Here is a 25,000-nt window from a genome sequence, read left to right on the forward strand (position 1 = left end):
CAGATTGAATTTGACTAAATATTTAAAACCAATCTGTGTGAACTGCTATATAAGTAATTAACTCTCTCTCTCTCTCTCTCTCTCTCTCTCTCTCTCTCTCTCTCTCTCTCTCTCTCTCTCTCTGAGAGAGAAAATAAAACCATTTTTTAAAACGAACTTAAAGGAATGTTCAAAACCAATGTGTCTATGTTTGTGTGAACGCTGCACAAACAAATCATACTCTAGAGAGAGAGAGAGAGAGAGAGAGAGAGAGAGAGAGAGAGAGAGAGAGAGAGAGAGAGAGAGAGCAGAACAGACACCGGACTTGTGCACATTAATCCCAGACGTACGTAACAAACGCTGCGCGCATGCGCAAACCGCCAATTCTTTTTCCACTGCAGTATCTGACTGTGAAATACAGATCAATAAAGCGTTGAATAAACACGTTCAGGCGAGTAATAGCTCGCTCGTTACGTGATGATGCATTCCTTTGTGGGAAACGACGAGGTCTCCTCGGTAAGATCAATGAGCGTAGATATCTAAATCAATCAGGAAATATGGATAAACACGTAAAAAAAACAATTAATTTTATGAAGAGTGTTAGAAAATCAATAACTTTTTTGCATATAGGATAAGTTGTTACTTATTATTATTATTATTATTATTATTATTATTATTATTATTAATTAGAAAATTAAAAGCAACTGAATCTACGAATAATATTAAAGACTAAATCAATTTTTGCATATTGGATAAGACGTTACTTCTGTAACAAGAATAGTTTTATTATTATTATTATTATTATTATTATTATTATTATTATTATTATTATTATTATTATTATTATTATTATTATTATTATTATTATTATTATTATTCCACGGAACAGAATGCGTGTCTAAGAAATGAAAGATTAATTCATGCAAAGAAAAAATATCTATAACATTTCTAAAAAAAATTATGAAGTTCCTATCGTCTGGTTTATGTCTTTTGATAAATAAAAATTGTTGGCAAGCAAACAAAAAGCAAACAAAATAAATAAATGAACAAATACGTGACAGAACAAAAGATACATATATTCTATTTCCCATAAACCAGATGATTTCAGAGACTACATAAAATTTTTGTAGCGATTTCAAAAGCCGCGATAAGCCCGGAGCTGTATTCAGCTAAGCAAATATGAAAGCAGAACAAAATGTCAGTGAATTGAAATGTTTATCGAATATAAATTCAACTTTTTCTATGTCGGGAAAAGGGAGAATATTATAGATGCGATCCGGTTGAAATCGTCCGGGATGAATGCAATCACAGGGTAGTATTAGAAAAGAAAAACTATATTGGAATTTCAAAATCTAGATACAATACTGAGTTTTAGAAATCAAGATACAATACTGATTTTTAGAAATTAAGAAACAATACTGATTTTTAGAAATCAAGAAAAACACTTGAGTTTTTACAACCAAGAAAAACATTTGAGCTTTAAAAATTAAAAGAAAAAAATATAGGGGTTTCAAAATCAAGAAACACTACTTTTTTAAATTCAAGAAACAATACTGTTTTAAAAATCAATAAACAATACTGAGTTTTAGGAATGAAGGAAAATCCTTGAGTTTTGAATTCAAGAAACAATACTGGAGCTGTAAAAATCATAGAAACATTTGAATTTTAAAAATCAAGAAACACCACTTAAATTTTAAAAATCAAGCAACAATACAAGTTTTAAAAATCAAGCAACAATACAAGTTTTAAAAATCAAGCAACAATACTTGGGTTTAAAAAATCCAGGCAAAAATCAAGAGACAATACTTGAGACTTGAAAATCAATAAAAAAAAAACACTTGCTTTCAAAACAGAGAAACAATACTTGATACAAAAAATCAAGACTCAACACTGAGGCTTTTTAAAAACCGAGAAACAATACCTGAGGATTAAAAATTCAAGAAACAACACAGGAAATTATTTACTAGGCATTTCTCTGACATTTCTATCTGTTGCTTGTATGAGTCACAGCTCAGCTCAGCAAGATTGACTGGGTCTGTAAAAATGTATTCTGTAAATATATGTATTATAATATAATGTTAGCTGTTTACAATATATTGTTCTGTATGTATACATATAAATATTGTAAACAGACTCAGTAAATCTTATAATATATATATATATATATATATATATATATATATATATATATTATAAGATTTACTGAGTGTGTTTACAATACATTGTTCTGTTATTATTTATTTTGTAAATCTGTAAAAGAATGATGAAACTTCCATTGTTTTGTCGTAAAAGATATATATATTGTTCCATTGTCACGATAAAGAATAATATTTTAGCTTTGAGAAATGCTGTCATATTGCTTATTTCAACTTGGATTCAAAATTTGAAGGGATATATATATATATATATATATATATATATATATATATATATATATATATATATATATATATATATATATATATATATATATATATATGATGCATACATACACATACACACACACACACATATATATATAAGTAAACAGATAAATATATCTCTAAATAAATAAATAGCTGGATAAATTTATAAATAAATGAATAAATTAAGAAAACCAAACGTGATTAATACTTGTCTCAGACAAAAAGATTCTCATACATCGAACACGTCTCGTCTTGTCAGCCGTTTGTCTGTCACGTGACTCACCTTTATTCACAAGGGGACCCGACTTTGGGGACAGATTGCATCATGGAGAATCGATTTGGAATCTCTCTCTCTCTCTCTCTCTCTCTCTCTCTCTCTCTCTCTCTCTCTCTAGTTCATAGATTTCTATATAAGCTTTTAGCTAATGTTTTCAATATGGCAGAGAATTCGTTGAATTGTATAAGCGAATTGGGACTTCCTCTCTCTCTCTCTCTCTCTCTCTCTCTCTCTCTCTCTCTCTCTCTCTCTTTTGGCCTATCGATTTGTAAACAAACTTTTAGCTTACGTTTTCAATAAGGCAGAGAATTCGTTGAATTGTATAAGTGAATTGGGACTCTCTCTCTCTCTCTCTCTCTCTCTCTCTCTCTCTCTCTCTCTCTCTCTCTCTTTGGTGTCCTAGTGGTGTAAACAGTTATACACAATCACGACCGTACTTAAGTTCCCAAGTTCGATTCCTAGCGGGGACGGGTCGATATGAATTGTTTCGTCAAAATCTACTGTGACTGTTACCTAAACAATGACTAATGTATCTGATAGATAGTCGACTGTAGCAGGTCGCAAAAGGGTGGGGGAGAAAGAGAGAATAATAATAATAATAATAATAATAATAATAATAATAATAATAACAATAATAATAATAATGATACTGATAATCTTTCAAAACATTTGAGACGATGTTAGACTTGTTTGTCAGATACTTCCTTTATCTATCCATCTATCTATCTATATGACTTTCTATCTATCTATCTATCTATCTATCTATCTATCTATCTATCTGTCTGAGTCTAAGATTCCTTGTGGTTTTTTATGGATTAATCACTTTGAGTTTCTAAATCTTTGTTAAGTATCCAAACACTCTGACATACATAGAGAGAGAGAGAGAGAGAGAGAGAGAGAGAGAGAGAGAGAGAGAGAGAGAGAGAGAGAGAGAGTAAACCTGAGGGCGTTCAATAATAAATAAAAAAACCCTGACGCCTTCAAGAAATCTTGGTCCAAAATATTTGAAAATGAGAGAGAGAGAGAGAGAGAGAGAGAGAGAGAGAGAGAGAGAGAGTTCAATAATAAATAAAAATAAAAGCTCTAAAGGCTTCAAGAAATCTTCTAAAATCGGTCCGAAATATTTGAACCCACTTCACTCTCGACTCTTCGACAAAGGAGCTTAGGGCAGGAATTATTGATAGGATTTTTTTTACCGTGGCGCTAAAAGCAACCACAGCGCTGTTGTGGTTTCTAACGATGTATTAATATTGAGTCTTCTTCTTGAATAAAAGATGAAGGCACAAAGAAAACATTTGAGTGCAATCAAAGATTCAGTAATGGCAGATTTGCTGTAATTACTGGTTAAAGATACGCTTCTACAGTAAGTATCTATATATATATATATATATACATATATATATATATATATATATATATATATATATATATATATATATATATTTATATAATAACACATTACACTCATGAAAGAACAAAGGCTCATCCACACTACAGCAAAACATGTCACAAGCACATGTCTAAAACATGTCACATACTCATCACAAACATGTTGGATACATGTCGACAACTTGTTTGGTACCTAACCAGTGGCTTCATATGGTTATCCAGCGCTGGATATAGATTCGTCGACATTTCAATTTGTTAGTGATGTGTATGCGATAAGTTATCAACATGTTCGTGCCATGTATGTGATATGTTGCAGACTTTTTTGTGACATTTCTGTAATAACGTGCAAACACGAGTGTGTGACATGTATGTGCTAAGTTGCAGACATGAACATATGTTGCAGACAGGTGTATGACATGAATGTAATTTGTTTCAGATGTGTTTACAACACGTATGCGATATGCTGCAGACATTTTCTGACATGCATGTGATATTTTGCAAATATGTATTTCCGACGTATGACATGTTGCCGACATGTGTTGACGGAATGTTTTTACAGTAGTCTGGATGCACCTTAATATATACAGAGAACATTCAATACTTCAGATTACCAGAATTCACAAAGAGAGAGAGAGAGAGAGAGAGAGAGAGAGAGAGAGAGAGAGAGAGAGAGAGAGAGAGAGAGAGAGAGAGAGAGAAATAAACTTTTGAGAGAGAGAGAGAGAGAGAGAGACATAAACTTTTGAGAGAGAGAGAGAGAGAGAGAGAGAGAGAGAAAGAGAGAGAGAGAGAGAGAGAGAGAGAGAGAGAGAGAGAGAGAGAGAAAAGTAAGCTTTAAGAGAGAAATAAACTTTAGAGAGAGAGAGAGAGAGAGAGAGAGAGAGAGAGAGAGAGAGAGAGAGAAAGAAATAAGTTTTGGGATGGAAATAAACTTGAGAGAGAGAGAGAGAGAGAGAGAGAGATGGAAATAAACTTGAGAAAGAGCAATAAGTGAGCTTTGAGAGAGAAATAAACTTGAGAGAGAGAGAGAGAGAGAGAGAGAGAGAGAGAGAGAGAGAGAGAGACGAAAAACCAACCCCCTCCGTATCAAACAAACGTCAGCGAGAAGCGTCCCAGAAATCCTTTATTAAGAAAGGAGAAGAAGAAGATGAAGAAATTTGTCAACAAAGACTCCTCGTTCGTACAAATGAAATGACGCTTTTTGACAGACAAGACACGTATCGTTTTATGTGAGATGAACCGTGTCTGGAACGCGTATGGATTCCATTACGTCGTTATTAAATTAAACGCTTGGCTTCTAAATCTGTCATTTTTTTTTTTAATTTAGTTATTCATTTGTTTTTGTAGACGAGACATTCAGAATGGGAAAGGTTATAATTTTAAATTCAAAATAAGATACTAATGATTTTTATTCTTATAATTAAGATTTTTTAATATATGTCATTTAAATTTAAAGTGATTTGAAATTACAGTTTTTTTAAAATATAATTAATTTGGTAATTTTTAATCAAGTTTATTTGATAATTCTTTTTTATTACAGAATTTGAACTGAAAAAATTAATATATATATACATATATATATTTATATACAGTATATATTTCAAAAGACCAATTATAATCCTAGTGATATTTCTTCATATCTATGTGTAAGAGAGAGAGAGAGAGAGAGAGAGAGAGAGAGAGAGAGAGAGAGAGAGAGGTAATATGGACAATATTTTTTTATGCATTTTTTTATACTGAGAGAGAGAGAGAGAGAGAGAGAGAGAGAGAGAGAAATATTCAGGTAAAGAGAATGGCACCATGTACAACGTATTTAAAACTGAGAAAGAGAGAGAGAGAGAGAGAGAGAGAGAGAGAGAGAGAGAGAGAGAGAGAGAGAGAGAGAGAGAATTTAAAACCGTCCAATATTTATGAAAAGTGCTCACGTGCGCTCGCACCCCGCAATTTATGCCGTTGAGGGATCGCTTCCGATGACGGCCTTCGCGTGGAACGATTACCGCGTTCTTTGTGTAACTTAGAGTTCAATATCGGTAATAAGAGTAATAATAAACACGCGTGAATGAACACGCACGCATATTTACACGCGCGCGCCACGAGTAATGAAACCAGCACGCAGGTACACACGCAAAGTGGGCCGACAAGGGATCAATTAGACAAATTAGATTTTTTTTAAACAGGCATTTATATATTATTATTATTATTATTATTATTATTATTATTATTATTATTATTATTATTATTATTATTATTATTAATTTATTTTTAAATATTATTATTATTATTATTATTATTATTATTATTATTATTATTATTATTATTATTACTATTTATTAAATATTATTATTATTATTATTATTATTATTATTATTATTATTATTATTATTATTATTATATACTATTTATTAAATATTATTATTATTATTATTATTATTATTATTATTATTATTATTATTATTATTATTATTTATTAATTATTTTTATTATTATTATTATTTATTAATTATTATTATTATTATTATTATTATTATTATTATTATTATTATTATTATTATTAATTACCTTGAATTTTTTATTTTTTTATTTCATTCAGTTACATTTATTAAATTTTTATTTAATCAATTACATTTTCAATAAATTTATTATATTTTACTGAACAAAATCTGACGTCAAATTATCTTACGCCAAAATATTTCCAAAAAATCGCCATTAAATATCTACATTACCACTATATATATCCTATAATAATACGTACATATACATAAAACATCTACGCATGCACGTGTTTACACACACGTGCACATGCGTGCGCGCAAGCTCTTTTGCTTGTTGAATTATGAAGAGCAAATTGTCCCCAAAAGGTGATAATCGTTCCACCAGACGGCAGCCTTTGGAAGCGATCACTTCGAAGAATGTTATCCGCCCGCGAGGACACGTGAGCACTTTGACAGATATTGAACGGTATAAAAATAGTTTTTTTTTTTATTTTTTGTATGTTTTAGTCGGGTTTAGGGGTTAAGGCTGCTTTGCAAAATGGAGTAGATAGATGGGTTTAGGTTGGTTGAACTTTATCAAGGTTTTTTTAAGGGAGGGGTTGAAATTAGTGAATGTTTTTAAGGGTTAAGTACAAATATTTTTGGGTAATTTTAAATCATTGCCAAAAATGTTTTTGTGTAAGTTTGAATAACGTTATCATTGATTTGTATTAACAAAATAGCATTTATAGCATAATAATAATAATATAATAATAATAATAATAATAGAATTTATTTTAACAAAGATAAAAACTTTAATGTAATAATAATAATAATATTAATAATAATAATAATAATAATAGCAGAATTTGTTTTAATAATAATAATAATAATAATAATAATAATAATAATAACAATAATAATAATTTCGACAGCAATATTCCCCCATTGAACACAACCTCAAAACACGTGTGGATAACCCATGCAAAAAAAAAAAAAAAAAAAAAGCACGATCCTAATCACATCGCAAATAACGAGCGGTCTACCAGACGTCTGTCAATTGAACAGCACCGGCCCCCTACGAAGGGGGGAAATACTAAAGAAATAAAAAAAAATATAATAGGGAATATGACTGTCTCGAGAGGACATTGTCACGCTATGTCTGTGTGTGTGTATGGAGAGAGAGAGAGAGAGAGAGAGACAGAGAGAGAGAGAGAGAGAGAGAGAGTATAGGTGAAAAGGTGGTTATGTGGATATTGTATTTTATAGTGAGAAAGGGACACACGCAGAGAGAGAGAGAGAGAGAGAGAGTTTACATGGACAATGTTTTACATATTGAGAGAGAGAGAGAGAGAGAGAGAGAGAGAGAGAGAGAGAGAGAGAGAGAGAGAGAGAGAAAGTTACATGGACAATGTTTTACATATTGAGAGAGAGAGAGAGAGAGAGAGAGAGAGAGAGAGAGAGAGAGAGAGAGAGGTTACATGGACAATGTTTTACATATTGAGAGAGAGAGAGAGAGAGAGAGAGAGAGAGAGAGAGAGAGAGAGAAAGTTACATGGAAAATGTTTTACATATTGGGAGAGAGAGAGAGAGAGAGAGAGAGAGAGAGATTGGGGATAGGTAAAACAGAGGCAGTACGGGAAAAAAAGGTGGTATATGGATAATGTATTTTAAAGAGAGAGAGAGAGAGAGAGAGAGAGAGAGAGAGAGAGAGAGAGAGAGAGAACAGGTATGAGGATTTGTATATGGACAATGTATTTTAAAATGAGAGAGAGAGAGAGAGAGAGAGAGAGAGAGAGAGAGAGAGAGAGAGAGAGCAAACTGCTGAGAGGGACAGTAGACATCAATAATTATGACAGGGGGGGAAAAGTGATAAAAGTAGCAATAGGGATAAATAAAGTAACAAATAAAAAAATAAAAAAATAATAATAGCTAAACAGAGACAAACACATCATCAAAAACAATGACACTAACATTAACAGCTACAACAATAACAAACAACAACAGCAATAACAACACACAACCCCTGTTCTCACAACCGGCACTTTACCGAAGACTGGGCCTCGTTCAACAACTGACATCGATCGCGGAAAACCGCAAAGTCGCCATTGAAGCTATAAAAAAAAAAACAATAAAGTGAATATAGAGACGCGTGAGGTAGGTTTTGGGTGTCTACATTTCACCCCAAATTCACCCTTCAACCCTCAACCCTCACACCTCTCACCCAACGGATGCGTGACGCGTTCAATTAACCCCCCTCCCTCCCTCCCCCACCCAACCAAGTGTCTGGAGTCGAGCTTATCTGGTGAATTATGTCACAAATCCCGTCTCCTCCTGAATGAAGAGTCTTTGTTGACGTTTCTGTGAATGGAGGGGTGACGTAGACGTACGAGTGGGCGGGGCTTAGGGAGTAATTGGGCGGGGCCTCCAATGCTTCACTATAGTGTGCTTGGAAACTGTCTCTTAGATATGCCGATGTTTCTACTGCATTGCACAATTCGCTGATTGATTGTGTGGTGTCGCTTTTTGATTTCGGGGCGAGGTGCTTGTATTCCGCGGGGACACACCTCTCTCTCTCTCTCTCTCTCTCTCTCTCTCTCTCTCTCTCTCTCTCTCTACATATATATATATATATATATATATATATATATATATATATATATATATATATATATATATAAATGTATATATGGAGGCATATGTAAATAAATTTAAAATAATGATAATAATAATAATAATAATAATAATAATAATAATAATAATAATAATAATAATAATAATAATAATACAATTCCAATCCACTAACTCTGCTATCAATTCAATTTACCCTTTCTCAAACATATCTATTTATCCAGGTCCCTTTAAACCAAACGACATTTGCCCCTTTAAAAAAAATAGACAATTTAAAGCCATTTCAACTCGAAAAAAAAACTTCGCTGGTCATGTGTACAACTTCCTATAATATATGAATGAACTTAATCGCATTAATGAATGACTTTACGCAAGATCTGACAGCCCCATTCAGTAGTAAATGAACAGGTTCACATTTCTGTACACTGACATCCTAAATGACTTGCTGGAACAGCCTGCCTCTCAGATCCAATAGAATTAGGTTTAAACCTTGATTTCCAGCCGAGAGAATTCCAGTGAATTATTCTGGAACTAGGGAATCAGTTTCCAGAGTGCATTAAATCATAGAGAGATATGGAGAGACCATTCTGCTGATTAAGCAGAACTGTTTGGAAGTGAGATTAGCTGTTAATGAAGAGAGAGAGAGAGAGAGAGAGAGAGAGAGAGAGAGAGAGAGAGAGAGAGAGAGAGGGGGGGTGTGTTTGGGGAGGGGGCCTACCACTATCTCATACCAATTTTTCCAATTTTTCTATCTCCCATGTGCCAATGAATATATGGATGATGGTAAATAACCTCTCTCTCTCTCTCTCTCTCTCTCTCTCTCTCTCTCTCTCTCTCTCTCTCTCTCTCTCTCTTTTAATTTATATATATATATATATATATATATATATATATATATATATATATATATATATATATATATATTTTTAAGAGAGAGAGAGAGAGAGAGAGAGAGAGAGAGACGTTATCTTCCATCATCCATATATTCATTATTCCATCTTTCTATCTTCCATATGCCATAATTACCCCATTCCTTCTTCCATCCACTTACAAACCGTTCCACTGTCGAATACTTTTAACATTCTTTCACCAGTCCTGCAAGCTTCTCATTACCAAGTAGCATAGTATGATCCCCATATATATTTTTTTTTAATATCAAATTCTCTACACCTTGGGAATAACTTACACTCAAGGGGAATTATAATTGATAAGTGTATCTGCCCTTACCAGGAATCTAACCTGGGCTTTGTCCCCTTATGTGTGAGTTATTCCCAAGGAATAGTGAATTCGATATTAATTGATGTGTATGTCTTAATGTATATATTTGTGTATATATACGAGTACATATATATACTATATATATTTATATACATACATATAATAATAATAATAATAATAATAATAATAATAATAATAATAATAATAATAATAATAATAATAATAATAATACCACCTTCTCCTGCATACTAAGAGGATCAGTCAATCGTCCCTCTTGTAAGTAATAGCTAAGCCTCTTATCACTAAGAGGACAGGAAACCTTATGTAAAGCTTTCTTTTGGTCTTTTGACTTTGATTATGGCTTATTACTTGTTTGTGAGAGAGAGAGAGAGAGAGAGAGAGAGAGAGAGAGAGAGAGAGAGAGAGAGAGAGAGAGAGGACCTGACTACAGAATCTCCTGATAACTTCCTACCCTTTAAACTGAGAGAGAGAGAGAGAGAGAGAGAGAGAGAGAGAGAGAGAGAGAGAGAGAGAGAGAGAGAGAGAGAGAGGACCTGACTACAGAATCTCCTGATAACTTCCTACCCTTTAAACTGAGAGAGAGAGAGAGAGAGAGAGAGAGAGAGAGAGAGAGAGAGAGAGAGAGAGAGAGAAGACCTAACTACAGAATCTTCTGATAACTTCCTACCCTTTAAACTGAGAGAGAGAGAGAGAGAGAGAGAGAGAGAGAGAGAGAGAGAGAGAGAGAGAGAGAGAGAGGACCTGACTACAGAATCTCCTGATAACTTCCTACCCTTTAAACAGAGAGAGAGAGAGAGAGAGAGAGAGAGAGAGAGAGAGAGAGAGAGAGAGAGAGAGAGAGAGAGAGAGAGAGAAGACCTAACTACAGAATCTTCTGAAAACTTCCTACCCTTTAAAACTGAACTGAGAGAGAGAGAGAGAGAGAGAGAGAGAGAGAGAGAGAGAGAGGACCTGACTACAGAATCTCCTGATAACTTCCTACCCTTTAAACAGAGAGAGAGAGAGAGAGAGAGAGAGAGAGAGAGAGAGAGAGAGAGAGAGAGAGAGAGAGAGAGAAGACCTAACTACAGAATCTTCTGAAAACTTCCTACCCTTTAAACTGAGAGAGAGAGAGAGAGAGAGAGAGAGAGAGAGAGAGAGAGAGAGAGAGAGAGAGAGAGAGAGAGGACCTGACTACAGAATCTCCTGATAACTTCCTACCCTTTAAACAGAGAGAGAGAGAGAGAGAGAGAGAGAGAGAGAGAGAGAGAGAGAGAGAGAGAGAGACCTAACTACAGAATCTTCTGATAACTTGTTATCCTTTAAACAGAGAGAGAGAGAGAGAGAGAGAGAGAGAGAGAGGACCTAACTACAGAATCTTCTGATAACTTGCTATCCTTTAAAGAGAGAGAGAGAGAGAGAGAGAGAGAAAGAGAGAGAGTAATATCCACCCTTAAAACTGAGAGAGCATTCAGTATTGACATTAACATACGATACAATTCATCTCGCAATGATTTATCCCGTAATTCTTACTAATGATACATAATTCATCTTGTAATCCGAACTGATGATAAATAGCTTACCCTGTGATCCATACAAATGATAAGTAATTTATCATTTAATCGAAACTGACAAAAAATACTTTCTACCACCAACTCATCGAACTGAACCACATTACCCAGAGTTTCAAATTCATCCAAAAATTTAGGGACTAAATCTTTTCCCATAATTCATTTAGGAGATATTAATACGTTCAGATTTACCATTTAAATAATCTCATCTCTCCAATATCATTAATATATATTCATAGATTTTTTTAATATTTAAGTGTGGCGTTCGCCAATCTGAAGTTTAGCTCACCAAATTTTTTTTTTTTTTTTTTTTTTTAACCAGACGACCTATTCCGTTTTCATTTTGTAAGTTCCTCTATTTCAGCTGAGTTCCAATATGACTTTTTTTTTTTTTTAAGCTGTTGCAAATTGTCATTTTTATCTGCAACGTGGGCTTTTTTGCAGTCAGGAAAATGTGCTGACGAATAGATTCTGGTTTAGAAGTTCAGATATTCGTCAGAGATTCTTCATTACCTGATCAGTTTTTAAGTCATTTTCGAGGTATCAATATTAATAACTGTATTGACTAAGTAGGGGGTTAGTGCCGTCAGTGCACCTCGTGCGGTGCACTGTAGGCATTAAGGTTCTTTGCAGCGTGCCTTCCATGGGTCCTAGCTGCAACCCCTTTCGTTCCTTTTACTGTACCTCCTTTCATATTCTCTTTCTTCCACCTTACTTTCCTTAGCCCTCTTCTAACAACTGATTCATAGTGCAACTGCTTTGAGGTTTTCCTCCTGTTACACCTTTCAAACCTCCTACTCTCAATTTCCGTTTCAGCACTGAATGACCTCATAGGTCCCAGTGGTTGGCCTTTGGCCTAAATTCTATATTCATTTCAATTCAGTTCAATTTACTAAGTTTACGTTCAAACAGCCACTTATCTAACTAAATTGCAGCCTTAGAGATTGATTAATGTCCTGTAATCTGTATTCAGGAAAATTTCTGTAATCTTTTGATACAGTTACGGAAAATAAAATACAGTCATGAGTGAAAATTTGATTGCATCAATCAAAATTAACTTGGAATTTTGTTTATCTAGATTTCGAAATTACAGAATACATAATCAAAGTACAGTCTTAAAGATTGTTCTATGTCCTGTAATATGTATTTAGGGAAATTTCTGTAATAATTTGATACAAATACGGAAAACTAATTACAGCCGTGATTGGCAATTTTACATCAGAATCGAAATTAGATTGGAACTTTGTTTAAATAAATTACGCCATTACAGAACATACAAGTTATTGCCAGTCACTTTCGTTATGGAATCTTCATGTAATTCCCTTCTATAATCTTTTGTGTTTTGTCTGTTTGACAGAAGATATATGATTTTTACGCAAGCTTGACCAACGTTGGACCTTCTAACAACAACAAGAGACAAGATTTGGGGTCTGATACGAATGTAAATATTTGTGGAGAATGGACCTATTTTTGGGAAAGCGGAGGGGCCCTGGGGAGAGAATGGGAGATTCGTGAACTGCTAAGCATTGGCGGAGATTTGCGGCCTCCATAAAACAAATATAACAATCTCGAGATCAATTTCTTATAAAAATAATTCTTAAATATTTGGGGGAGAATGGCCCTATTTTGGGGAGAGTGGAGGGTTCATGGGGAGAGAATTGGAGATTTATGAACTGCTAAGCATTGGCAGAGATGTGCGGCCTCCGTACAACAATTATAACAATCCCGGGTTCCATTTCTTATAAAAATAATTCTTAAATATTTTGGGGGAGAATGGACCTATTTTGGGGAAAGTGGAGGGGCCATGGGGAGAGAATGGGAGATTCGTGAACTGCTAAGCATTGGCGGAAGTTTGCGGCCTCCATAAAATAAACATACCAATCCTGTGATCAATTTCTTACAAAAATAATTCTCAAATATTTGGGGGAGAATTGACCTATTTTGGGGAGAGTGGAAGGGTCATGGGGAGAGAATGGGAGATTCGTGAAGTGCTAAGTATTAGCGGAGATATGCGGCCTCCATAAAACAAACATAACAATTCCCTGATTAATTTCTTAAAAAGAAATTCCAAAAAATTAAGACACAAATCAATTCAAAAGATGAATTCTGATTCTGCCTTCCACGGATTAAGGGACCCAATTTTCGTCGCTGACACGCTAAGCCCTATAACTGAGTATATTTAAATCCAAATTTAAATTCATGCATATATTCATTTACGAATTAATATTTGAGAGAAATATTTCTTTTCCAACCCCCTATCTGTGGCCATTCTTCGCTCGCTAGAAATTCATTTATTGAAAATCTGACTCGCTGTCTATATGATACTAGAACTCTGAAACGTTTTGTTTGTTTGTTTGTTTGCACAGCGGAAGATAAATGGGGCTGGTGCTGCCCGTAGACTTCCCCTTCCCTCTTTTCCTCCCCCCCTCCCCTTCCACCTCCCATTCCACATCCCCTTCCTCCCTTCCCCTTATGATGAACTGACTTCATTTAACTGTGTCAGATATTCATTCATACGTATTACAGAACTTCCTCACAGTTACAGGGAAAAATCCTGTAACTCAAAAAAATCATACATAAAGTTGGTAAAAATTACGAAACTACAAATATAAGTTCAAACTGTAATGTAATGATTTTACTGTAATGCTGTAATTGCCTTGTCAAAAAAAATGACAGATACTGTATTCGACTTCATTATAATGTCTGGAAAACTATTTCATTCATAATGTAATTTATGCTGTAATATATTCTGGTGTCCGTGCATAATGCCTGTCATGAAAGTTGTAATATACAGTGCGTAATTTTTTTATTAGAAATTCTCATACATTAATCAGTTTGTTATGTCATTTTCCCGGCAATATTATATATATATATATATATATATATATATATATATATATATATATATATATATATACACATATATATATACATATGTATGTATATATATATATATATATATATATATATATATATATATATATATATATACATACATATACACACATACATACATACATACATGCATACATACACACATACACATCCTCTCCACAAAAACCAGAGAATATCCCATCCCATTCCGAACACACACAAACATCACCATCGCATTATTTCCAAAAACACACGCAGGAACTCCCACCAACATCACAGACAGAAAAAATAAAACCTCACCATCGAATGAAACGAGAATCAGAAACGTCAAGAAAAGAGAGAGAGAGAGAGAGAGAGAGAGAGAGAGAGAGAGAGAGAGAGAGAGAGAGAGAGAGAGAGAGAAACATTACAAATCCCTCCATCAAAGTCGAGAGGAGAACAGGGGGAATGAATAATAGATTTCGAAAATGAAAGATTCCTTACGCATTTCATACCTAAATTCCCAATATACGATTTTCTGACGGTGGAATAATACTTGGGAGAGTGGGAATTAAACTGTGGAGGGTGGAGATTGTCCTCAAATGATTGATATCGACGGGAATATGAATATGAATATATATATTTGAGACTTTCCCCACCTCAAATCAAAAGGCATGAATTAAGGAGTTTAACGTATTATCAATTTGGTAAATGGGGTTTCTCTCTCTCTCTCTCTCTCTCTCTCTCTCTCTCTCTCTCTCTCTCTCTCTCTCTAATCCCCGAGGGTGGAACTTTTCTCTCCTTAATTAATTTGTCTGGGTGTGTGTGTATGCAAGTATGTATGTATGTTTATGTATGTATGTTTATGTATGTATATACATATATATGTATATGTATATATAAATATGCATATTATAGATATGAATCAATATAAATAAACAAATATACATATAGATACATATATATGTGTGTGTGTTTCCTGTATGAAAGCCATAACACATTTTGGGGGTGGGCCACAGTCCCTAATTTCCATATTTGAAAGGAAGTTCCCCTGAGCTAGGCACCATTTTTCCAACATAATTGTGGTATTTGTGGCACCGTTTATATTTTTGGCACTCTGTGATTTCCAGGGCCAAATGGTTCTTCCTGGGTAGATGTGATGCTTCTTACCCGTTGCCAGTTTGTACTGAAGGGGGTTAGGGGTGATAGGAATTTCGTATTTCAGGCTGAAATTGATCTTGTGGAAAAATCCTAGACTGTTTCATTACCTAAAAATAATTGATGAAAAATTTTTAAAGTATTATTATTATTATTATTATTATTATTATTATTATTATTATTATTATTATTATTATTATTATTATTATTGACGATACATAGGTCTGACAAAAACTGAACTAAAAGCCTAACGAACAGAGAGAGAGAGAGAGAGAGAGAGAGAGAGAGAGAGAGAGAGAGAGAGAGAGAGAGAGAGAGAGTCATTTCAGAGCCTGTGAGAGAGAGAGAGAGAGAGAGAGAGAGAGAGAGAGAGAGAGAGAGAGAGAGAGGAAGCATAATATCAGCCTGTGTAAAATACAGATTGACTCTTGCAAGAGATGAGAGAGAGAGAGAGAGAGAGAGAGAGAGAGAGAGAGAGAGAGAGAGAGAGAGAGATGATGTACAGTATATCAGAGCCTGTGTGAAATAAAGACAGACTTTGAAAGAGGCAAAAGAATTACTGACACACACACACACACACAGAGAGAGAGAGAGAGAGAGAGAGAGAGAGAGAGAAATACACCTCCTCTCTCCCACAGACGTCCATACCTGTCGACATTCACGTTTCAAACCTGTCCCAAAACCCCCTCACACAAATAATACCCAAAAATATTCCCACACCTTCCCAGCAAAGGCATACGATACCTTGGGAAAGACACGATTGTTTCTCAGGCGAACCTGCTCTCGATTTCTGGTATTGTTTCTCTTTTTTTTATTTTTTTTATATGTCTGGTTATTCCTGTTGTTTATTTCGCTTTTGTTTGACTCGATGTCTATTGTTTTTTTTTTCTGTTTTTTAAATCAGGTTTTTTAATGATACTTGAGTGGTTTGGTGGGAATGGGTTAGATATTTTTTTGTAAATAAAACAAAAGGTGATTGACCTTAATTTTATATTGGTTGCTATGAGAGAGAGAGAGAGAGAGAGAGAGAGAGAGAGAGAGAGAGAGAGAGAGAGAGAGAGACTTGAACTTGAATAAAATAGAGATTGACTTTGAAAAAGAAGAATGATAATTGAGAGAGAGAGAGAGAGAGAGAGAGAGAGAGAGAGAGAGAGAGAGAGAGAGATCCATGTGTCCCAACACAGCTTTCGACAGAGAGAGAGAGAGAGAGAGAGAGAGAGAGAGAGAGAGAGAGAGAGAAGAAGAGGGAGCATGTCAGAACTTGACTAAAATACAGATTGACTTTGAAAAAGGCAGAATGATAATTGAAAGAGAGAGAGAGAGAGAGAGAGAGAGAGAGAGAGAGAGAGAGACTCTAAGCGTTCCATAAATAACACTGGACAAGCAAGTGATGGCCCTGAACGGTCCTCTTTAGTTGCAACCCTGTGTTTGGGTTCTACGCCCACGCCCACACAAGGCAGCTTCGCCCACGCCCACACTTCAATCAGTAATCACCCCTCCCCACAATGCCACGCCCAGAAACAAGATAACCAGTGATTAAAGCCACGCCCACGCGTACGCAAATTGGTAAACGCCCAATAATAAACAACTAAACACATGCCTAATTATTCCAGGGAGCCACGCCCGCAAGCAATCCAACTACGCCCACACTTCATACAACCACGCCCGCAAGCAATCCAACTACGCCCACACTTCATACAACCACGCCCGCAAGCAATCCAACTACACCCACAGTTTACACAACCACGCCCCCAAGCATTCCACCTACGCCCACATTTTATACAAACACGAGAATACTTCATACAACGACGCCCACACTTAATGAAACCACGCCCACAATTTACCACCTTTTGCAGCCGCGCCCACATTTATATAACCACGCCCACACTCTAACGCTTTATACAACCGCGCCCACACTTTATACAGCCATGCCCACACTTCATACAAGTACGCCCACACTATACATCCACGCCCACACACAGTACAATTCCACCCACATTTCATTAAGCGACGCCCACAGCTTATGCAACCCCGCCCACGCACTTTACTCACTCACTTTATACAACCGCGCCCACACTTTATACAACCACGCCCACACTTTATATAACCACGCCTACACTTCGTACAACCACGCCCATAATTCACAACCCACGCCCACACTTCACGCAACCACGCCTCATACAACCACACCCACGCCCCCGGAAACAAACAAACAACGTGGATCTTTTCTCCGACGCATGGGCGTGTCAGGTCGGACGTGCAACGAGCCATTAAGACCAGGGGGAGAGAGAGAGAGAGAGAGAGAGAGAGAGAGAGAGAGCGAGAGAGAGAGAGAGAGCGAGAGAGCGAGAGAGAGAGAGAGAGAGAGAGAGAGAGAGAGAGAGAGGAAATCTTCTTCTTCGTGTTTTCACTTAAACAGAAAAATGTCTGACAAAACAACGAACCATATTAGCATTATTTTTTTTTCATTAGTTCCAATCGTTATTTATCCCTGATGAGTTATTTAAAATTAAAATACACGAATTATGTATGCATGTATTTTTAAATACGTATGAAGTCATTGGCGTTCTTGCGTGTGAGTATTGTCAATACATTTTCTTATTATTTCATTGTTATAAATCATGGCGTAATATATACGTATATATAAACAAATTCATGTATTCATACACATATATACATACACATACACACGTCGTATTTAAAAATAAACTCTTGTTTAATACGTTATAACAACCACCTTCAAAATAAACACAGTTAATGAAGGCATAATATGAACTTATATACACAAATATTCATGTATTCATACACACAAACACACATTTACACAAACATACACTACATACGGTGTATTTAAACGCAATTCGTGTTTTAAAACAACACCAGCCTTCAAAATAAACACATCTATTCATACACACATACATATACACAAACATACACACGCTGTATCTAAACGTAATTCTTGTTTAATACGTTACAATACCAGCCTTCAAAATAAATACGCAGTCAATGATTGCGTAATAGAAACGTATATAGAAATAAATTCATGTATTAATACACATACACACATACACACACACAAACACACACGACCTAACATAAACGCACTTCAAAACAAACACACACACAAACCCGATGCAACGTAGCATTATCACAAACTTCACAAACATAAGCAAATCCCTCCTAAACTCTCATAAGCCAGGCTTTACCAAAGCCTTAGAAACTCCTGCTGAATATTCCGCTACTGCTCTTAGGCCTAAGCAGCAGAAGGGGGGGTGGGTTTTACCCCTCCCCTTTCCTCCTCCCCCTACCCCTTAATAAATCTCCCCACCCTCCCCCTCTCTTGTTACCAGGTAAGGGTCGAATTACACACCTTTAGTCACGAGTGGGTGTAGGGGCCTAAGAATATTTGGAAGGAGGGGAAGGGTGCATTCCATTTGGCATTTTGTTCAGACTGGGAATGAATCTGGAATTTTCTTGTTATTATTATTATTATTATTATTATTATTATTATTATTATTATGTTGAAAGGTATTTGAAGTCATCTGTACTCGTATGTATATATATATATATATATATATATATATATATATATATATATATATATATATATATATATATATATATATATATATATACATATATATATCAACATCAAATACTGTAGTTACAAATTACCCTCAAAATCTCACCAATTCGGTCCCTGGGCCATGGGCCCCCTCCTCCCCCCGAAAAAAATTAGGCCAAAATCCACCCGCAATTTTCTTTGGGAAATCTTGTAAACAAACAAACAAACAAATGACTGACTCAGGCGAGTACATAATAATACCAATTTGACATCGTCAGCCAGGGCAATCAGAATAGAAGTATCTCTCTCTCTCTCTCTCTCTCTCTCTCTCTCTCTCTCTCTCTCTCTCTCTCTCTCTTATTGTTATGTGGTTTTAAAATGTTTTCAATCTCTTAATGAGAAAGTTTTTTTTTAGACAATATTCACAAATACGGAAGACTTTCTCTTTCTCTCTCTTTCGCGAGAGAGAGAGAGAGAGAGAGAGAGAGAGAGAGAGAGAGAGAGAGAGAGAGAGAGAGAGTGTTTGTGTTGGTAAACTCATTTTACTCATTTTGCATCGATAATCAATGACGCCTGGGTGCAGGTAGCAGCTTCCTACTGCTATCCCTCACTCTCTCTCTCTCTCTCTCTTCTCGCTCTCTCTCTATCTGTCTCTCAATCATTTTCTCACACCTCTTTCTCCAGTCTCTCTCTCTCTCTCTCTCTTTTCTATCTTGGGAAGACGTAAAGGAGACGTAAGGCGAGGCAGTATTCAAATGGTTTTGTAACCTACAAGAAGTCTCCCAGACTCACACGGCCATAATGCTGCAATGTTATGTCAACATTTCTTGTTTTCCCTTGCCTGCTCTCTCTCTCTCTCTCTCTCTCTCTCTCTCTCTCTCTCTCTCTCTCTCTCTCTCTCTCTTGCTTTCTCTATCTCTCTTTCTCTCTCTGTCAAGGGAGATATGAGACCACCTTTAACAGCAGTCGAGGCTTCAATCCTACTGGTGTTTGCATTTTTATAGTGCAGCCCAAAAGATCTCTCTCTCTCTCTCTCTCTCTCTCTCTCTCTCTCTCTCTCTCTCTCTCTCTCTCTATCCTTCCTTAGAAACTCAAACCTAAAATCCTATTGTGTGCAACATTACAGTACAACCCCAATCCTACCCTGGGATGTGTCATTGCAATCCTATGGAAGGATTCCAGCCTGACTCGGGGTTGATATAGGATTGAAATCCTACGACAGACAGCCTAAAGGAGGAGGTAGTAGGATGCTCCTGCGATATAGGAGAGAAGGATTGACAAATGCAGGATGTTTAGGATGAAGGATTATATATATATATACATAGAGAGAGAGAGAGAGAGAGAGAGAGAGAGAGAGAGAGAGAGAGAGAGAGAGGACGTGTGACCAATCAACAAGGTTCTTCGGATTAATTAATATCTCTTCCTAATTCAATTATGCTTTAATCCATCGACCACATGTCTCTCTCTCTCCCCCCCTCTCTCTCTCTCTCTCTCTCTCTCTCTCTCTCTCTCTCTCTCTCTCTCTCCACAGTTCTCCTTTATGATCCTGCCTGTTCCACGTTGCCTTCTTCTCTCCGTAAGGTCATTGGAAGGACAGACACCGGGGGGAGAGAGAGAGAGAGAGAGAGAGAGAGAGAGAGAGAGAGAGGGGACTTTGGGGTGTGGGGGTTATAGGGGTGGGGGAAAGCTATACTCTCTCATATTTCTTACCTTCAGAAAAATACAGGTGATTTTTTTTTTTGTAATTCGATCTTTTTCGTAGATTTTAATTGCTGTTTCTTTACTTTTTTTATTTATTTATTTTTCTTTATTTTTGTTTTTTTATTACTCCTTTTGTTCACTTGTTTTTTTATTGCTTTTATTTATTATATCTATTACTTTTTCTCATTCATTTGTTTGGCTGTTGGGCCGTCATCGTGACCATAGTTTTTGTCACGCCTGTCTGCAACTGTTGTGCCGGCTTTGTCTGTCCGTCCGCACTTTTTTCTGTCCGCGCTTTTTACTGTCCGCACTTGTTTCTGTCCGCACTTTTTCTCTGTCCGCACTTTTTCTCTGTCCGCACTTTTTTCTGTCCGCGCTTTTTACTGTCCGCACTTGTTTCTGTCCGCACTTTTTCTCTGTCCGCACTTTTTTCTGTCCGAACTTTTTACTGTAATCACTTTTTCTGTCCGCACTTTTTCTGTCCGCACTTTTTCTGTCTGCACTTTTTCTGTCCGCACTTTTTCCTGTCTGCACTTTTTCTGTCCGCACTTTTTCTGTCCGTCCTCAGATCTTAAAAACTACTGAGGCTAGAGGGCTGCAAATTGGTATGTTGATCATCCACCCTCCAGTCATCAGACATACCAAATTGCAGCCCTCTAGCCTTCTCAGTAGTTTTTATTTTATTTAAGGTTCAATTTAGCCATAATCGTGCATCTGGCAACGATATAACCCAGGCCACCACCGGGCTGTGGTTTAAGTTTCACAGGCCGCGGCTCATACAGCATTATACCGAGACCACCGAAAGATAGATCTGTTTTCGGTGGCCTTGATTATTATACGCTGTAACGGCTGTACAGAAAACTCGATTGTGCCGACGTTTGCTTACTTCCAACACATAACCTCACTGACAGAGCAATGGTGGCACAAAAACAAGAGCAATCACACCTGACAGCAATGCTGGCAGCACAAGAACTCACCAATTTGACAATAAGTATTTATCAGAGACATAAACTCATTCCACTTGCTAGCAATGTTGGCAAAAACATTCAACATTAAATTTCAACAACAATTTTGTCTGACAACAGTGTTGGCATAACAATTCCCTAGTCTGACAAAATAATTTCACTGACAGCAATGCTATGATAAAACTCATCATTTGACAACTTATATGCCAGACAGACACCAATTTTATCTACCAGCAGTGTTGGCATAAGAACTCATTCATCTGCCAACGCAGAAACACCAATTTTATCTGCCAGCAATGTTGGCATAAAAACTCATTCATCTGCCAACACAGATACACCAATCTTTTCTGACACCAGTGTTGAGAAAAATTCATCAACTTGACAACAAAAATCTATCAGAAACACCAAGTGTTTCTGACACCAGTGTTGGCATATGAACTCAGTAATCTGCCAACACAGACACCAATCTTACCTGACAGCAGTGTTGGCACGAAAACTCCTCAATATGACAACAACAATCTATCAGAAACACCAATTTTTTCCTGACACCAGTACTGGCATATGGACTCATTCATCAGCCAACACAGACACCAATCTTACCTGACAGCAGCGTTGGCACGAAAACTCCTCAATATGACAACACCAATCTATCAGAAACAGGAACACAAGTGTTGAAACAAGACCACGCCAATTTGACACCACCTATTGACAGCCAACAGCCCACGCCCTTCCCTCTGCCACCACTCCCAAAATACCCTTGACTGGAGGGCACGGGGTATGGGTCGGGGGCCGGGGTGAGGGCAACACAATAGGACCCCTTTCATCACAAAAGGATTAACCAATTGGGAGACCTAAATTCGAGTTGGCTTTTCTACAACAATGGGAGTCAGTTATCTCCGTTTTTGTTTTGGCTCCCCTTTCTTCTTCTTCTTCTTCTCCTTCTTCTTCCCCTCGCCTCGTATTCTTTTCCTATTGTCCTTCGGTGTCATTCAATCTCTTACTCCCTCTTGTCTTATCCTCTTCAATCATATTCTTCCTTTGATCATATTTCTCTCTGCCTCTCTCTCTCTCCATTTCCCTGTTATCTCTCTGTCTCTCTCTCTCTCTCTCTCTTCCCTCCTTCTGCTTCGCCCTTATTCGTCTCTTCATCTTTTCCCCTTTTATGGTTCTTCCTCTATCTTTCTTCTGTCAAAACATTTTAATTCCATTCTTCTTCTTCTTCTTCTTCTTTATCAGTTATGTCTCTTGGCATGCTGGCATCGTCTTGCCGGAGCTGCTGTTCGTCCTGAGGTAATCACAGCAGCTGTTTTTGCTGTTTTTCTCTGCTGTAATTCGTCGAGGCTGTTGGGGTTTCGGCTGTGGGGTTGGTACAGCTGTTTTTGTTGCTGTTTTTAGGTGTAGATGTCCAGAATTAAAAATATATATATTAAATATATAATATATAATACATATTTCATATTATATATATTTTATATATATATTTTATGTATAAATCTCCAGTCGAGACTAAGGGATACATTCACCTGTTACACCTGGAATGACCTAACTTGATTAGCCACCCTGTTCCTCTGGGACCTGACCTGACAGCAAATTGCCCAGGGACACACTCTCTAAGTGAAATAAATGTTTTATTATTATTATTATTATTATTATTATTATTATTATTATTATTATTATTATTATTATTATTATATTAAGGAGTAGACATAAAAATGAACAGCTGGCAACATATGGACGCTTCGTTCATTATACATTATGGATAACTCTCTCTCTTTCTCTCTCTCTCTCTCTCTCTCTCTCTCGACAACTTTCGCACGTGACCATTTTTACAGAGAGAGAGAGAGAGAGAGAGAGAGAGAGAGAGAGAGAGAGAGAGAGAGAGAGAGAGAGAGAGAGAGAGTCACTACGACGCCTATATAGTCCATTAACCTTGGCCCTAAAACAAACAGGACCTTTCCTCTCTCTCTCTCTCTCTCTCTCTCTCTCTCTCTCTCTCTCTCTCTCTCTCTCTCTCTCTCTCAAACTGAGTCCTCCGGTAGCAAAGTAGAAGGATGAAGGATAACCCAAAATTGGCCTGTTAAGGATTTGGGGTATCTGAGTGGAAAAAATTAGGATATAACAAAATAGGATTTGAAAAACGTGATAAAGAGGTTCAAGAAGGCTTTGACAAATGAGGATTTGACAAATGAGGATTGGACAAAGGGGGATTTGACAAAGGAGGATTTGACAAAGGAGGATGGGGAGATAGGATATAATAAAGGAAATGGAATAATTGACAATAAAGGACAATAGAGATTCCTCTGATATGTCTGGATACAAAATCATGATACAACATAGGATACAATAATCATTTGCCAAATGAAAAAACAGATCTATAAAAAACATACACACATACATACACACACACAAACACACAAACATACATGAGCGTATTGAGCTTGTGAACATTCTCATATTAGAAAAAAAACATTCTCTTAACAGAAAACAACCCGTTGCATAAAAAAAAATACTCCAGAAGGTTTGTTTACATTCGAGGGAAAGGATGTGAATGTGACATAATGGAACTCGCCCATACAAACGTTTGGGAAAATGATTGGGAAAACGTTTGGGAAAACATTAGGGAAACGTTTGAGAAAACGTTTAAGGAAAATGTTTGAGAAAATCTTTGAGAAAACGTTAGAGAAGTCGTTAGGGAAACGTTTGAGAAAACGTTTGAGGAAAATGTTTGAGAAAATCTTTGAGAAAACGTTACAGAAGTCGTTAGGGAAACGTTTTGGGAAAACGTTCGAGGAAACCTTTTTTGGGAAAACGTGTGAG

General features: G+C 36.3%; 2 protein-coding genes across 2 annotated transcripts in view; one reads left to right on the forward strand and one right to left on the reverse strand.

Moving 5' to 3' along the window:
• Window positions 1-25,000, reverse strand: part of LOC136830359 (uncharacterized protein CG3556-like) — a 137,891-nt gene that overhangs the window by 108,164 nt on the left and 4,727 nt on the right.
• LOC136830500 (DNA-directed RNA polymerase II subunit RPB1-like) lies at window positions 6,884-22,944 on the forward strand. Its single transcript, XM_067090039.1, has 3 exons — window positions 6,884-6,982; window positions 17,566-18,202; window positions 22,736-22,944. The coding sequence occupies exons 1-3, from the start codon at window positions 6,884-6,886 to the stop codon at window positions 22,942-22,944; spliced, it is 945 nt and encodes a 314-aa protein (XP_066946140.1).

The sequence above is a fragment of the Macrobrachium rosenbergii genome, chromosome 46, assembly GCF_040412425.1.
Source record: "Macrobrachium rosenbergii isolate ZJJX-2024 chromosome 46, ASM4041242v1, whole genome shotgun sequence".
Lineage (NCBI taxonomy): Eukaryota > Metazoa > Arthropoda > Malacostraca > Decapoda > Palaemonidae > Macrobrachium > Macrobrachium rosenbergii.